Here is an 18,701-nt window from a genome sequence, read left to right as displayed (position 1 = left end):
TGGCCATCTTCTTCCATGTGAACTGGAAAGCTGAAAAAGCTGCTTTACAGCAAAAGAGAATAAGAAAGTAGAAGTGAAGAAAAAAAGATGAGAGCTGGAGAATAAGAGCTTGGTCTGGGCTTCCTGTTACACTTTAGTCTCTGCTTTCATGTGCCACTAAAACGCTACTGCATACCCCCTCTTTAATTCTGCAGGACAGCCTCATCATGTAGCCATACATTTTCCCCTTTCCCCTTTGACTACGTTGGCTTGGCAGGGTTATTGTTGCTTATAGCCAAAACAGTCCAAACTGATATATTCCTCAGCAGAAACCCTCTATCTTCAGTCAAGGCGTTCTGGGCACTCTCTGAACACTTCAGTATTTACTGACTCCACACTTTCATGCCATTTCCTGCATCTAGAATGCCTTTCCCTTCCAAATCCTGCTGACTCTGCTTGCATAAATCCTGATTATCCTTCCTTCCATCTCTCTCTTTTTAAATACTCTTTGAGTGACCCATAACATCTGCAAATTGTAACATTACATTTTCCCACTTCAATCCCTGATTTTAGTGAAACTATTGGAAGAATAATTAAAACTATATAAAGAGGGTAAAAGGTGGAGGATGGTAGTAGGAAATCAAGACATTTATGTTCTCACATATACAAATGAAAAGATAATGGTCTACTTGGCCATGGATACTTCTGACACTAAGATGGGTTCAAGAGCTCCAGTAGGGCCACTTGGGCAAAGTAGATATTTTACAAATGATAGTATATTCATTAAGAGGAGTGTTAGATGAAAGAAAATAAAAATAGTCTTTAAACAACTAATGCATGACACATTATTGTGTAAGTGCTATAAACTCAATTTTACAAATATCCAGAGGAGGTCCTACAGCAAGTGAGAGACAGGGAACCTTGCCAGGGCTTCCCTAGGGCTTTCTTCACTATGCTAAACTATCACACAGGAAATAAAAAAAAATGTATGTCAATTTTTAGATGAGACAATAATTCAATTTTATTTAATTCTTAAAAACAATAATGTATTTTAAACTGTCATCCATTAAAATAATACTATTTCCTGGTGGCCCAGACAGTAAATAATCCTCCTGCAATGAAGGAGACCTAGGTTCGATCCTTGGGTTGGGATGATCCCTGGAGGAGGGCATGGCAACCCACTCCAGTATTCTTGCCCGGAGTATCACCACGGACGTAGGAGGCTGGTGGGGTACAGACCATGGGGTTGCAAAGAGTTGGACACAATTGAGTGACTAAGCACAGCACAAAATAATAATATATCCTAAGAACCATCTTGAGTCTCATGCCTGGGCTATGTTATATACCAAAACAAAGAAACAAAAACATAACCCCCCTCAAAAACAACACCAATAACCACAAAGCAAAACAGATTGTTATTCTCTTTGAAAACACTAAAGAATATCTTTTATAAAGGCATCTCTTTGCCTCTAGAAATGAGAAAACCAGTCTAGTATCCTGTGAAATCTCACATAAATTCTGAACATAATGAAGTTTATTTTCCCTTCAGCAATGGAGCCTTTGTTCTGGTGACTTACAATGCCTCTGGAGAGGAAAACACAAAACTGCCTTATGAAAGCAGTAAGAAAATGTCTAGCAAATGGACGGACATTTAATGAACAAGACAAAGTGCCAAGTAATAGTTAATGTCTCTTTCTGCTTGACTCAAAGGAACATCCCTAAGACCCCAAAGCATTCACACCAGAAGATTACATGAGTAGCACCGGTTAGCACAAAGCCACTGTCAAACAATCTGTTGCTAAGCAGGGCAGAAATACTGTTTACATAAAAATGGAATGATCTCTTGTGGATACTGAAAGAAAGTGATAATTTCCATAACCAGAAAAAGCATTTTTATATTATTCCATTTCAACTGCTCTAAAACCCTGAGTTGCTTTGGCAATTGCTTATCCTGGCTTCATTGGTTTTATATCATCCTCATCTCTGCAGCTTTCCATTTACTAAATGACAGTGATTTTTTTTTTTTTTCCCCTGAAGCTTTGGCAAAAAACAAAACCATTCTGTATGGTTTCCAGGGCCACCTTGCAATGGTCATACAATGACTTTTTGGTGCCCCTCTCATAAAAGCCCATTTGGCTTATACGCCTAGTAAAAGGGCTGAAAATATGATTAGAGAAGGCTCCATTAATAGCAACTGTAAACTGCATTTCTCTAGCTTTATGGAGCCTTTCACTGAATAATGTTTACAATACAGAGAACAAAGCTTGGGGTGGCTTCAGGAGAGGAAGAAAATACAAACACACTTACCTGCATTACAATAAGGAGGTCAAAGACCAAGATGAAAGAAGCCAGAAAGGCTCTGGAAACTTCATCACTGGGCAAAAATCCCCGATTCAGCTTGTCCCAGCTGATCCAGTCAGTTGTAATGACAAGTACAACCACAGACGTCAGAGTAAAAAGAACCGTCCTGCAAGGAACATGACAGTAAAGAACACTAGAGTAATAATATAAACAGTGGGGCATGCACATGATCTGCTGTATTAAACATCGACCCTTTGCCAAGTACTTATCCTAAGGCATAGTCCCCAAAAGGAAGATGAAAAAAGAAGCAACTTGAGCTTTCTTTCAAAAGTAATTAGAAAAAGGTATGATAGTATCTCTTTCAAGAATTTTCCTAAAGAAAAATAAGGCACTGATTATAGAACAAATAATTACAACAAAATATTATAAATAACCTTACTTAGTGCACTATATATTCCAAAGAGAGCATTGGTTGTAACTCTCATTTATATATATATTGTTTTACTGAAGGTGGCAGACATACATAAAGCAGATGGGTAAGAAAGTCCTTGAATTCCATGATCATTCTAAAAAGAGAGAATATAGATAGATGGGTCTCCTTCATCATCCCCATAGCCTGACAAGCTCTGTAGAGGAACCACTTCATGCCGAATGCATAGCCTCTTCTCATGGGACTCATATCATAGATCACTTGGGGCCTAGTGACCTATCCAGGTCACACAGTGTCTGATTCCCCCATCCCTAGTTATAAGATACTGTGTGTGTTAGTTACTTGGTTATGTCCGACTTTGTGAATGCGTGGACTGTAGCCCACCAGGCTCTTCTGTCCATGGAATTCTCCAAGCAAGAATACTGGAGTGGGTTGCCATTCCCTTCTCCAGGGGATCTTCCCAATCCAGGGATCGAACCCAGGCCTCCCACATTGCAGGTGGGTTCTTTACCATATGAGCTACTAGGGAAGCCCATAAGATATTATGGGCCTGAGATTTTTCTTTTATATATTTTTGTAGCCTCCATAAAATCTTACACAATTATATAAAGATGGAGTTCAAAGAACATTTGTTGAAACTGTAACAATTATCAAATAAAGTCTTAAAGAAAATACTTAAATTGGTCTTTAATATTGATATTCAAAGTGAATCTGAAATGTGGGCAGTGAAAATGCAACTGGCCAGAAAATTGTCCATAATGTAGTAGAGCCTCTGCTTTCAGAGTGATCTTTGTACAAAGATATTGTTTTGAATTATAAGAAGAAGAATGAAAAAGAAAAATATTCTGAAAATGATTTTAATGTAAAGGAATAAATAAAATAGAGAAAAGAAAAATGGAATAATATTAATCATCCTAGAATTCTCTTAACAACTAAACAAAATACAAATTTCTAAACTAAAACTTGGAGTTTCCTTTTTACAACTTTCTATTTGGAACAGGTTATATTTTGATAAAATGAATATAATGAACTCTTCTTTAGATTTTTACCCTATGAATAGAAAAGATACATTTTTTTAATTTTAGAAAAAAATTTCTTAAAATTTATTAAAATTGCAGATTCTAAAGAACTTGACTCATTATCTCCAAAGTATATAAATTAAAAATTATCTATGCTACTGTTTAGAACATCTTTGAGCATTTCCTGAAATCCAAATGGATTAAAGGAGCATGAGAGAAATCCTAAATAATTATTAAACTACAACAGAAAGAAATTGCAAATATTATATAGTCAAACATAAGAACAATGGAATTTTAAACAAATTTTAAGTCAATTTGTTTTTGTCTTTTTGAGTTTGAGAAACTTTAAGCAAATTTGAATCAAATTACAATTTCTTTTGTCAACAAAAATTTAACAACTTTCATGAAGAATAGATAGATATTGACTATTTTTTGAAGCTCTTTTTTGGTAATAAAGGTATTTCCTCACCAGTCTTGGCTTTTCGTATGTGTGTTTCACAAGGATGCTATGAATATATATACTTCTTAGTATACACTGTATAACAGTTGTTCAGTCACTCAGTCTTGTCCAGCTCTTTGCGATCCCATAGACTGCAGCACGCCAGGCTTCCCTGTCTGGTACAGGTTGGTAAATGGTTGGGATCCCAATTCTTTCAAGCTCGTCCTTTTCTGCCTATTTCACAAGGCTCCCCCACGTTCCTGTTATCCAGTACGAGAGGGTGAAGTCTTGGTGAAACAGGGTTACAGCTCCAAGGCTAGCATCCATCCTGTTGTTCTGATCCTGGTTGATAGGTTAGTATTTTTAATGTCATTACTGCACTTTCTCCAAGAGACACCTGAAATCTTATTTTTGTGAAGACAGTTGATTACATAGGAATTCATATTTAATGTTACTTCATTGGTCTAAGTATGTAAACTGATACTGTAAAATTAAATATTAATGCAGAGGCATATTTTTAGGTGACAAAATATGAGATTTTGAAATAAGTGTTTGATGAATAATCACAAGCCTCACCTATTACAAAATTCACAAAAGAGTTATTTTGTTTTTAAAATTTATTTTATTGAAGAATTGTTGATTTACAATGTTGTGTCAATTTCAGTTGTACAGCCAAGTGTGCAGTCACACACACACACACACACACACACCCACACACACATACAAATATATATATTCTTTTTCGTATTTTCCATTATGGTTTATCATAGGGTACTGAATATAGTTCCCTGTGCTATACAGTAGGTCCTTGTTGTTTATCCACTGTATACAAAACTGTTGCATCTGCTAATTCTGAACTCCCAATTCATCCCTCCCCTATACCCCTTTTCCTTATCAACCACAGTCTGTTCAAGGGAGTCATTTTTACTCATGCTAATAATCTCACTGTTAATTAAGTCATTAAAAGTAATCACTAAAACTCTTTGGTAATTAGAACTTATCATAATATCTGTTGTAGAGCTTCAGAGCTTTACAGAACTTCCTGAGACCAGAATGTCTCAGAGTTTCTTGAGACCAAATGTATACTAATTCATGTCTTAGATGTTTAGTTTATTTGATATATTTTATTTACCCAATAAATAATAGTACTCTTCCTAAGAGCTTTTCCTAGGTGCTTTCCTGGCTTTATTAATTACTTCTATTTTGACAAAGAATATTGCTACAGATCTCAAGAGAAAGTTACTGATAATATTTTATTACTCCAAAGAGAAATTAAAGGAAGTATTCTGCCTGATATTTAATATTTAATAATACAAAAAGAATAAAAATGGCAATCATTAAATATGAATGCATACAGCTCAGAGAAGGAGCTCTAAAAATAAAGTCAAGAGGATGGAATAAAGAAAAGGAAAAGGGGATCAAAATCCATTAATTGGTTATTCCACCTCCAAAATTACATTCAATGCCTTATCTAGACACAGATAAGATATAGACAGTTTGTGGAAGCAAAAGTATTGCTTGTGGTTTGTTTTTCTGAGCCACCTCTTATAAAACTGATGGATTGTACCTTGCTATGATAATTCAGTTAAAGCACCAGTTTCAAAGAGCCATGACTGTATTAGGTTATACAAAAATAGTCACTTTTATGTGAAACTTCTATGAAGGAAACAGTAAGAATAACAAATTACTATTATAGTCTTGGGCTTCCCACGTGGCTCAGTGGTGAAGAATCTGCCTGCAGTGCAGGAGACGTGGGTTCGATCCCTGGGTTGGGAAGATCCTCAGGAGAAGGTAATGGTAACCCACTCCAGTATTCTTGCCTGGGAAATTCGACAGACAGAGGAGCCTGGCACATTACAGTCCAAGGGGTTGCAAAAGAGTCAGACACAACTAAAAAAAACAAAAAAAAATTATACTCATGCCACCTACAATGTGTCAGGGACTGGTATAGGAGCCTTACACAAATTAACTAGTATAATTCTTGTGTGTGTGTGTGTGTGTGTGTGCATAATTCTTACTACAATCCAATATCGACTGACTCCAAATTGCAAGTGCAGAAACTGAGAGAAAGTTCAGTTAACTGAACCTGTGCTATGGATTTTATCAATTATATAAAATAAAAGATATAAGATGACTCAAACCCAGGCTGACTCATGAGAATCTGTGTCATAACTGTTGTACATACTGCCTCTCCTTTGAAGCACTTGATTTTACCCTCTCGTTATTAGATCCGTAGCTAAGATCTCACTCATTTTCCATTTTTATTATTAATGTAAGTATAATGTTGGAAAGTTATCATCCAGGAATGCTTAACATTGAAAAGTAAAAGTGGCACAGCCTCCAACAAGAACTGACAGGAAATGGTTAATAGGGATAGTGAAAATGGAAGTGAAAGTGGAACCTCATGGATGCTAGCCATCAATGCAGCATCCTTTGGTTTTTATTTAACCAATATGGTTGAAAAGATGTTTACTCTGGATCATGATTCTTGGGAGTTCCAACTTCTCTTTTTAAATAGCATCCAATTAAACAATTATCTGGATTATTTCCTTTCAAGCTGCAGCCAGCAGCAGCAGGACATCCTGGCTCATCAATTCCACTGTCTCTGGTTTCTGGCCACCAGTCAAACAGAAAGAACTCACACATAATTATCAGCTCAAGTGGTTAGTCTCACTTCCATGTTTTCACATTTCCAGTGTGTTTGCTTTCCCTCAATTGCTGCTAACTCCTCTTAAATTAATAGGAATTAGAATGTGAGACCAAGAAGGGTTAAAAGAGCTTTTCTAATTCACTGCTTCCCAATCTTTGGGGTGGGCTCCCGGGAACCACAGGGTTGCTATGGAATTGTGAATTTATATGTGCACTAGGAGTTGTCAGTTAAATGAGAAAATTAAATGCTTCCAGAGAGGTTAGGGAACTTGCTCATGTCACAGGGACTGCCAGGGACAGAACTACCATGAGAACTGACTCTGGGCCAGGACTTGCCCTGTAGTAAACTACTTTCTCTCTTTAGCTAAAAATCTGCAGATATGCTAAAAAATTTAATATCATCTGGATCTCATCTGGAAACATACTTTATAATTGACTCAAATATCTATGATGTATGTTGATTGGAAACAGAGTAGTGCATGTAAATGAATCAAGATAATTCCCCAATAGTGGTTTAATTCATAGTCTTAACCATTCTTTCACTCTAATTTCTTGATTTTTGAAAAAATACTGAACTTCTATTTTAAGTAACTAAATTAGTTAACGTTGCTTTCCCTCTTCCATTCATAACTACTGTAAGACAGACTTATTGCACAGTTAAATAGCCTGAAATCAGAGATTAAATCAAGAGAGAGAAGAATTGGCATTGAGCTTGGATTATCCACAGAGGGCTAACTCAGTGTTAATCATCACACAATTTCATTTTGACTAAACCAGGCAGCAGGGATGTAGAGAATCTCCTAACTCATATATTATATGTTGAGTAAAACAAAATCATCAAAATTTGATCATGTTTTATCCTACTAAAAACAGCAATTTCATGTGATTCAACATAATAAATGTTTTCATATGTTTTACTAGATTAGCCATTACTCATGTTCTAAAATGTTTATAATCTTTTATTCCAGTCATGAATATCATCCTTTTTTCTGATTATGTTGCACAATTACTGTAACGGCTAAAAGAACTAAAAATCACTTTAATTTCTTTCTATAGTACTTGTGTTAAAATGTTGGAGCTCAATCAAAACAAGTTAGATAGTATTTTATAATTTATCATAAGAAAATAAAAATCTGTGAATCTTATTAAAAATGAAAATTCTAATGTTATCACTATAAAAAAGAATGAATGCATGGATCAAGATGGCAAATTTAATCTTACAATTTAGTTGTATTTTCATATGTTAAAGTACTAAACACATAAAATGAAATGTGACATGCCAATAGAATTTAAAATGATTTAATATCATTATTTCTCACCATGTTGTTTAGAGGGGAAAATAAAACAAGCAGGCATAAATAGAAGAATACTCTTCTTCACTTTCCATCGTAAAACTGAGAGCCAGTTCAAACATCCAGTTCCATTTGGAATACCAACTATCAGCACACAGAAGCTGTGACTTGAGAGATGGCCATGAGAGAATCCTGACACTTTCCATTTTGCTTGTTTTAATGATCAATGTTACCACTGCAACTCTGTGAGTAAAACAATCACCACTTGGGTCCTCCAGCCAGCTCACCCTGAAATTCATGGGTTTACTCAGCACCATCACCTAGCTAATGAAGTCAAGATTGCTCCTTAGAAGTCCGTAAGGAAATGGTTTTAGTGTCCTTCCTGTTTCCCACTCTTAGGAGCAAGAAGCATCAAGGGAACACAGAGATGATGCTTGCTTAGTGACCTCGGGAAAGGACACAGCTTCTCACATGGCTTTCTTTAATGCTACAGTCAGTTCTTGGCCAACCTGAACACATGTGTTAAGATAGGATCCTGAGAAACAAGATGCAGTTATTAAACTTATCTTGTTTGTGGCTCTATTGGGATTTGGAGATGGTAAAGGAAATTATTAGACTTTAATGTTGTCCATTAAACTATATGTTTATGTGTCATTTATCTTTATATCTCTCTATTATTCCATGAAGAAAAGTGCCCTGAATACAGCAGGAGCTCAAAAAGCAGTGAACAAGTTGAAATGCAGAAGCTACTTAGCAACTCTTGTTTCTGAAAGGGCATGAAAGAGGGGGCTGAAAAAGGCACCTCTGGGTTGGGTCATCTGGCCATGCAGATTGTAATTTATGTGGACAGGGTCCTGGCATGCTAATCTACATAAACAATGCCCCTTGGAGTTCTGCGGTGTCCAACCATTGCAACTTAATGTGGAGTCCTGGCCATTGGCAATTTTGACAGAAGAGGTGGCAAATGAAATGGCCACATTCCTTTTAGTGGCCTGAATTTCTCTAGCTGTGTCTGAGTGATGTTAGTTTACTCAGAGGTACTTAAAAGTAGCTTATTGATACAGAGCACAGTTAGTTTTGATCAGAAGAAATCAAATTAGTTTCTTTGTGTTTCATAATTCTAGATGTGGAACAAAACACATGTTTTAGAAAAAAATTACTTAGTACGCTGCAAAGTTCTTTGGATTTGGGCTGTGTCATCTATTATTAATTATCAATGACTGGCACATTACTGATATTTTAAAAACAGTAAGAATAAATCAATTTATTTAATCTAGTTAAGCTCAACATTCAGAAAACTAGGATAATGGCATCCGGTTCCATCACTTCATGGCAAATAGATGGGGAAACAGTGAAAACAGTGTCCGACTTTATATTTTGGGGCTCCAAAATCACTGCAGATGGTGACTGAAGTGAAGTGAAGTCTCTCAGTCGTGTCCGACTCTTTGTGACTCCATCGACTGTAGCCTATCAGGCTCCTCCATCCATGGGATTTTCCAGGCAAGAATACTGGAGTGGGTTGCCATTTCCTTCTCCAGATGGTGATTGCAGCCATGAAATTAAAAGATGCTTACTCCTTGGAAGGAAAGTTATGACCAACCTAGACAGCATATTAAAAAGCAGAGACATTACTTTGTCAACAAAGGTCTGTCTAGTCAAGGCTGCGGTTTTTCCAGTAGTCATGTATGGATGTAAGAGTTGGACTATAAAGAAAGCTGAGAGCCGAAGAATGATGCTTTTGAATTGTGGTGTTGGAGAAGACTCTTGAGAGTCCCTTGGACTGCAAGGAGATCCAATCAGTCCATCCTAAAGGAAATCAGTCCTGGGTGTTCATTAGAAGGACTGATGTTGAAGCTGAAACTCCAATATTTTGGCCAGCTGATGAGAAGAGCTAACTCATTTGAAAAGACCCTGATGTTGGGAAAGATTGAAGGCCAGAGGAGAAGGGGACGACAGATGATGAGATGGTTAGATGGCATCACTGAGTCAATGGACATGAGTTTGGGTAAACTCCAGGAGTTGTTGATGGACAGGGAGGCCTGACATGCTGTGGCTCATGGGGTTGCAAAGAGTTGGACATGACTGAGCGACTGAACTGAACTGAACTGAGTGGAGGAAAAGTGCTTATTCCTCACCTGCCCCCAAGCTCAGATACTTCTGTGACTGATGGTACTTCCTCCAGTATTTACAGAGCAAAGGAAGAGGCCTGTGAAATGCAAAATTAGGTTTCATGGACCTAACAGGCATGCTAATTCTGTCTCTTAGTAAACTCACCAACCCAATTTTTCTTCCTAGTGAATTACCATATACATACTAAATAATTCACTGATTCAATAGAAGAAAGCATGTGAAACATGCTCTATTAATTGTTACCTCAGGTATAAAATGTTACCACAAATCAGTAATGAAAGTGGTAATAAAGATAAAGCTATACATAATGCCTATTAACTACAAACAATGCCAGCAAGAACTATACCCCTGTTTGTTTATTTAATGAAAATAAAATGAGAGCTATGATATTCCAAACATATTTTTGACTTTTAAAAATGCCAAGCAGAAATTTTGAGTTAAACATACCATGTTTCATGTTTTCCTGTTAAATTTACTTTTTAAAAAAGAAGAGAAACTAGGATCTTATGGGGTAAGCAGAACCCAACTACACTTTATTTGTTTTAAAAAATGGGATGAATTTATATACTGGGTTAACAATGGAGGTTCAGGTAAAATTATGTGACTTCGTTGAAGCCAAGATGTTTACATACGTCAAGCCAAGGCCAAAAGTATATTTTCAGTATCTTTTCAAATATCTCTTGAAAATGTATCATCAGGAGACTGTCCACTGGGAAGAATGCTTTCAGAACTTAAGTACTCCTGAAGAAAGAATCTTTTCAAAGACATTGGGGACATAATATAATAGCTAGGAAAGCAGATATTACAAACATAAAATACTTTTATGAAATAAAATGACAAAATAGACCACAGGAATAGAAAAATTCCCAACAGTCTTACAAAAATATGTAAAGGAAATTATGTCATGTCACAATGGAAGATCAAAAAATTAATATTAGGATTCATAAGAGACATGCTCCATTCTTGAATTCTAACGGAAAAGATTTTTTAAAACATCTAAAGCTTTATTACTGCAGATATATATTTATTTTCTCTTGGGAACCTGTGAAGAATCTTTGATTTGTTTATAAATAATTCAGGACAAACTAGAAAGAAAAAAAAAAAAAAAACACTTCACTAAAAAAGAGGGAAAGAGCTTGTCAGCATTAGTCAGAGAACCAACTTATAAATTTGATTTAATTAATAGTAGATTGCTGGCATTTGAAAAGTAGGTCATCCATCTTATCTGGTCAAATCAGTGGAGAATTTTGAAGCTGTGTAAAAGTGTAATTTTATCAAGAATTTAGATAGCTCCTTGAGAAAATAATGCTATTTCAGGTAATGTACAAGATTGACAAATAGTATTGCTTTTTGAATAAGAAAGTCATATTGTAACACATGCATGGACACAGAAAATTCAAGAAATATTTGAGTATGTAAGGCACAGACATAAACTGAAGGGACATAGTAATGATCTCTGCCTTTAAGGAACATATCACCAGCTAAAGGAAGGCAACATATACAAACAAATCCAAAGTTAAGCAAAAACCATGCTGCTATGGAAGTTTTCAGGAATATCTGATTTATTTTTATTCAGGTATGAAAAGTAGCTAGGACATTTAATGAAATTGGACTTAAAAATGAGTAGATTGCAATAGTGGAATGGATGTTGCAGATAAAAGGCAAATTTGAAAGAAAATATGGAAATGGTAGTAGTGGGTAGTAGTGAAACATTTAGGAAGAGTGACAGATATTTCCAAAGTTTCTAGACTGTGTGACTAAAAAGATTGTGAAGTCATTCACTGAAGTGAGAAATATGAAAGAAAGCAGGAATGAAATATTTTGAATCCTGTTTTGAACACCTTGTTGAGTTTAAGGGGCTGGTAGGACATCCATATAGAAATGATCAATAGTCAGCTGGTGATAGGAATTTGGGCCAAGGAAAGATCAGGCCCTGGATTTTGGTTCATTCAAATAAGAGTAATTATTAAAATGTGTGTTTAGTTGCTGAGTCATGTCCAACTCTTTTGTGACTCCATGTACTGCAGCCTGTCAGACTCCTCTGTCCAATGAGAGCTTCCAGGCAAAAAAACTAGAGTGGGTTTCCATTTCTTTTTCCAGGGGATTTTCCCCACCCAGGGATTGGAGCCATGGCTCCTGACACATCTCCTGCATTGCAGGTGGATTCTTTATTGTTGAGCCAACGTAAGAACCCATAATTGTTAAAGACATGAAGCTTAATAAGATTTTTCAGATAAAAAAAGGGAAAAAAAAAACCCCAGAAAGTCAATGACAGAATCTTAAGGATCATCTCTTTTTATGGTATACCCAGAGATGGTTGGCGGATGAGAAGGCCACAGACATATGACATGACATACGAAGAAATCCAAAATAAAACAATACTTTAGGGGATTTCCTTGGAGGTCCAGTGGTTAAAAATCCACCTTTCAGTGCAGAGAACATAGGTTCAGATTCCACAAGACAGAGGGCAGCTAAGCCCAATAAGAAAAGCCGGAGAGTTGCAATGACGAACTAGAGGGCCATGATGAAAACACAGGGCAGCCAAAGAAACAACATTATAGAAGCCAGAAAGATAACTTCAAGAATGAATATGTGGTCAAAACAGCCAAATACTAGGTAGAGGTTTTACAGGATAAAGACTGAAGATGGACCACTGTTGAGGACACTTTTTTCTTTAACATATAGACTCCTTTGAAAATTGCAAAATTGGATGTAAACTCAGACATGGGCCTAATTTGTGTTCTGCTCCCAGGATCTCTACTAGCAAAGAGGAAGAGACAATTGAGGAAATTATCTGGAAAATCAATTTAAGACCATTGCAATTAACCAGTAATTGACAATTTTACTGATATTTACTCAAATATCTCAAGCAAAATCATCATTTTGCTGAATAGCTTCAGTCCTGGAGGGAAGTTGAAGCACAGACTGAGAAAGAATAGAACATAGACAATTGCAGTAAAGCATGAATGGTATGGTTATAATGATACAGAGGATAAAATATATATGCATATATATTTGAAAGGAAAATTAATAGAACTCATGCTAAACCTGGATGATAGTTATTGAAATAGGGAAGCTGGAAAGAAAGTTGGTGTGAGAACAGATTATGAGCTGTCTTTCTTTAGAGAACCAAAGAAACCTATATACCCTCTGGTATTTCGCTGGGCTCTGGGAGCAGGCAAAATCTAAGAGGACCTTCAGTGATCCTTGTCCTTGTACAATCTCCTCCCTTTGAGTCTGGGCAGAACCTACAAATATTGTGAGATATCATTCTTCTGATTATATTACTTTATATATCAGAAAGGATTTTTGCATGTTTAATGAAGATTACTGATTACTTGGCCTTTGGTTAACCAAATGGGAGATTATCTGGGTGGGCCTAACCCAACCACATGAGCTCTTTCAGAGCAGAGAGTGGTAGCAGTAAAGGGAAATGGAGAGCTCTGCAGTGTGAGAGGGAGGCTTCTCTGTTGTTGACATGGAGGGGGTCATTCTCGTCTAGGAGCAGGAAGCAGTTCTGGCAGGCAGCACAAAAATGGGGATGCTAGTCCTATAATCACAAGCAAGTGAAAGCTGCACACAACAGAAATGAGCTTGGAGAGGACCATGTCTCCAGATGAGAAGCCAGCTGACAACCTGTCTAAAGCCTGAGCAGAGAATCCAGCCACATAATACCAGACCTGACCTACAGGATACATGTTGTTTTTTTAGACACTAAGTTTGTAGTGATGTGTTATGAAGCAATAGAAACTAATACAGCTCTAGAAATTTAGGATTCTTGGAATCCTAAAACAATTGCTTACTGGAAATATTTTCAGGCTAGATATAGAATAGAAATGCTTAGCTCTTGATATCTGACATAATTAAGATTAGTCAAAATCATTACCTATCCAATCTGGAAAATAAACTCAGGCTTCCATGGAACATCTGTTCACAGGAAAATGCTCACTTAAATTTAAAAAAACAAAATTAGCCTTAGAAGAAAACTTGGCCCAGCTACTTGTCTTCAAATGCACAAATAATTGTAGAGGGAAGGTACTTTCAATGTCTTTTCTTAAAATGTAACAAGAGAGAAAGATGCTTTCAAAGTACATTCAAGCATGTTAAAATGCCATCTAATACCTAAAAGCAATTTCTCTTAGTTAAATTTAACTATCTTTGCTCTAAAAGGTTATTAGTCAGGATCTACTCTATGAGAAAAGCTCTTCATATATATTAAAAAGAAATCGTGTCAAAGGAAAGACAAAAAATGGTCATAGCTTAGAGTACTTATTTATGTGTACTCAGAAGAGTAAGGCTTAATTTTTTATCTCTGAAATGGTGACAATGTTTATGATGATGATGAAGAAGAAGTAAATAATAATGATAGCAGTTATAATGTAGTAGATAGTATATTATTGCACTCAATTTTCATATAATCAATCCTATGAGGTAAGTACTATTAATCACCTCATTTTGCATAAGAAACACTAGACCTTCAGAAATTAAATAACCTGCCCAAGATCACAAAGCTTAGATTTAAATCAAATAGGGAGCTTAGATTTAAATCGGGGTATCTCTGGCTTAGGGGCTTCCCAAGTGGTGCTAGTGGTAAAGAACCCGCCTGCCAATGCAGGAGATGTAAGAGATGCAGGTTTGATTCCTGGGTTGGGAAGATCCCCTGGGGGAGGGCATGGCCACAGACTCTAGCATTCTTGCCTGGAGAATCCCGTGGACAGAGGAGCCTGGAGAGCTACAGGGTTTCCAAAGAGTTGGACACGACTGAAGCAACAGAGTATGCATACAGGTACATCTCTGACTTCAATGCCAAGCTCTCAGCCACTTTGCTATTCTGGCTTACCTATTTATGACATTGTGAGGGATATAATATATGATAAATGAACATTTTAAATATTGTTTTTACATTTTAAAGGCAATAATCCAATCATTCTTTAGTCTTATTTCTCCAAATTATTCAACAGGTATTCAAGCATAAAGCTACTATATATTATCTCATTCTCAAATAGTTAAACAAATTTTCTTTTGAATTATAGAACTTAAATGTTTTTTTTTTTTTTAAATTAGAGATGATGTGTTTAATACACAAACCCATATTTCTCATTGGTAATAATTTTCTGTGCTTTGTTTGGTGGCATTATGAGATAAAAGGGCCATCCACTCTGATGTGCTCATACAGGCACAGAAATATCTGATTTGGCCCAATGGAAAGTATCCTCCATTAACCTAATGAAATTGGTGATTTTCAAAACTTATTATCATATTATGATAATTTCAAGAAATTTAAAGGATCTGAGGTGCATGAGTCTCTGGTAGGTAGTTTTCAAAGGGAGGGTTTTTTCTGTGTTTTTTTTTGTTTTGTTTTGTTTTTTTTTTAATAAATAAAATTTGGATGAACTGAATTCATCCAGTTCAAACATGTACATTTCACCAAGTCTACTGTCCTCATTCCTTAAAGCTACAGTTTAGGTACTTAGCTCTCTAATACCATCCATTCCTCATCTAAGAACAAAAGGCTCTAGTGCCACTCTGCCTTCCTTTCCAGTTTAGAGATTTTAGAAGGTCATCCCTTTTCCTTCATTTCCACTGTTAGATGTTATATTCTTTTCTCATGCATAGATCATTCAACACTGATGATGTCACATGAATTTAACTGCGTGTTTGATAACAAGATGTTGGGACTGCGTGAGTCCAATAAGCACTATTATAGCACAATGTATGGGAACCTTCAAAAGAAATGTCAAACCTCTATTTTTCTTATGTTTGTGATAATAGTTCAAACTGTTCATTGTGGGATATAGGAGGCTAAAATGTTGGTACTAGCTAGTGGGGACTCTTTCTTCCTACATTCTTCCTGCTTCCAGACCCCAGAGGGGCCACCTTGAGAAGAGGTGAGATGTACAGAGAAGGTGGGATTGGGGAATGCTGCCATAGAGCTGAAGCTCAAATACAGAACAGTACAATCAGTTCAGTTCAGTTCAGTCGCTCAGTCGTGTCCGACTCTTTGCAACCCCGTGAACTGCAGCACGCCAGACCTCCCTGTCTATCATCAACTCCCGGAGCTTACCCAAACTCATGTCCCTTGAGTCAGTGATGCCATCTAACCATCTCATGCTCTGTCATCCCCTTCTCCTCCTGCTCTCAATCTTTCCCAGAATCAGGGTCTTTTCAAATGAGTCAGCTCTTTGCATCCGGTGGTCAAAGTACTGGAGTTTCAGCTTCAACAACAGTTCTTCGGATGAACACCCAAGACTGATCTTTAGGATGGACTGGTTGGGTCTCCTTTAAGTCCAAGGGACTCTCAAGAGTCTTCTCCAACACCACAGTTCAAAGGCATCAATTCTTTGGTGCTCAGCTTTCTTTATAGTCCAACTTTTATAGTCCAACTCTCACATCCATACATGACTACTGGAAAAACCATAGCCTTGACCAGATGGACCTTTGTTGGCAAAGTAATGTCTCTGCAAAGCACAATACATAGAGACCAAAAACTCAGCCATAGAAAAGAAGGAAATAATGCCACTGCAGTAACATGGATGGACCTAGAGATTATCATACTAAGTGAAGTAAGTTAGAAAAAGAGAACTACCATATGATATCATTTATACATGGAATCTAAAGTTTGATACAAATGAATTTATTTACAAAACAGAAACAGACTCACAGACATAGAAAACAAATTTATGGTTTCCAAAGGGGAAAGGGAGTGGGGAGGGATAAATTAGGAGTTTGAGATTAGCAGATACAAGCTAATCTATAGATAGAGATAGATACAGAGAAATAGATATAGATGTATGTTAAATTAGGTAAACAAGGTCCTGCTATATAGTACAAGGAATGACATTCTATATCTTATACATAGGGCTTCCCTGGCGGCTCAGTGGTAAAGAATCTGCCTGCAATGACGGGGACTAGGTTTTGATCCCTGGATCAAGAAGGTCCCCTGGAGGAGGAAATAGCAATGCACTCCAGTTTTCTTGCCTGGAAAATCCCACGGACAGAGGAGCCTGATGGGCTGCAGTCCGTGGAGTTGCCAATATTTGGACATGACTGAAGCAACTAAGTTTGCTGGCTCATCTAATAAATAAACCATAATGGCAAAGAACTTGAAAAAATATGTGTGTATATACATATTAGCTTTATCCTTGAATATCTGTTGGATAATTTAGAGAAATAAGACTAAAGAATGACTGGATTATTGCCTTTAAAATGTAAAAACAAGCATGCTGCTGCTGCTGCTAAGTCACTTCAGTCGTGTCCGACTCTGTGCAACTCCATGGATGGCAGCCTACCAGGCTTCTCCGTCCATGGGATTCTCCAGGCAAGAACACTGGAGTGGGTTGCCATTTCCTTCTCCAATGCATGAAAGTGGAAAGTGAAAGTGAAGTCGCTCAGTCGTGTCCGACTCTTAGGGACCCCATGGACTGCAGCCCACCAGGCTCCTCCATCCATGGGATTTTCCAGGCAACAGTACTGGAGTGGGGTGCCATTGCCTCCTCCCAAAAACATGCATAGATTAAGGCTATTTGAAAAGATAGGTTTGGAAAGCTATTTTAGGATCAAAAGTCATACATTTAATTTTTACCTTTTCTACCAATAGCCTTTTTTGTAGTGGTGCAGTTAGGGACTTTTAGCAAATATTAAACCCCAACTAGCTGAAAATTTAGAAATCTATTGGCTTCCCTGGTAGCTTAGACAGTAAAGTGTCAGCTTGCAATGCAGGAGACCCAATCTCCCTGGGTTCAATCCCTGGGTCGGGAAGATCCCCTGGAGAAGGAAATGACAACCCACTCCCGTAATCTTGCCTGGAAAATTCCATGGACAGAGGAGCCTTGTAGGCTACAGTCCATGGGGTCGCAAAGAGTCAGACACAACTGAACGACTTCACTCACTCACTTTTGGATATCCAAAGATAAACATCTTTTACATCAAGATGATAAATTGCATTCTTTTGTTAACTACTTCAAATCCCATTGATATTTTAGTGATGATCTACCCACTCCAGTGTTCTTGCCTGGAGAATCCCAGGGACGGGGGAGCCTGGTGGGCTGCCTTCTATGGGGTCCCACAGAGTTGGACACGACTGAAGTGACTTAGCAGCAGCAGCAGCAGCATAAAAGGAAGAAAATGCGTAAGAGCAAGGAGAACTTGCAGGAGAAAGATTTTGATAAATTTTCAGAAGAAGAAGATAATTGGATTTGGATATGTGTGATTCAGAATGAAGGCAGCAGGAGCAGAGGCACAGACAGAGGCTTGGTAGGCCTTCGTTTCAGTAAGATTCTGGGGAGCTCAAAGCAAGGAGACAGCAGGTATGAAAACCAGGAGAGGTGCAGTTGGAATAAGCCTGATAGAATTCTCTTTATTCTCTTCTCCTCCTATCCATGGTTTTGGGCAGCTATTCGAGTATAAAAGAAGAATCTGTCTGACATTGGTACTGGTTACATGGTCTTCACTGAATGTCAGAT

At 37.2% G+C, this 18,701-nt stretch overlaps 1 protein-coding gene across 8 annotated transcripts in view; it reads right to left on the bottom strand.

The window, feature by feature from the left end:
• TMEM117 (transmembrane protein 117) overlaps window positions 1–18,701 on the bottom strand; it is a 649,146-nt gene that overhangs the window by 124,843 nt on the left and 505,602 nt on the right. For 7 of the 8 annotated variants that reach the window (XM_044941660.2, XM_025284014.3, XM_044941658.2 and 4 more), the window contains one exon: window positions 2,287–2,446. In XM_044941660.2, coding sequence (XP_044797595.1) covers window positions 2,287–2,446 — 160 coding nt within the window. Of the gene's footprint in view, window positions 1–980; window positions 1,203–2,286; window positions 2,447–18,701 lie in introns of those variants that run through there. The other variant, XM_044941662.1, reaches the window with a different exon arrangement.

Source organism: Bubalus bubalis, chromosome 4 (assembly GCF_019923935.1).
Source record: "Bubalus bubalis isolate 160015118507 breed Murrah chromosome 4, NDDB_SH_1, whole genome shotgun sequence".
Taxonomy (NCBI): domain Eukaryota; kingdom Metazoa; phylum Chordata; class Mammalia; order Artiodactyla; family Bovidae; genus Bubalus; species Bubalus bubalis.
This window is presented reverse-complemented; position numbering and strand designations above follow the sequence as displayed.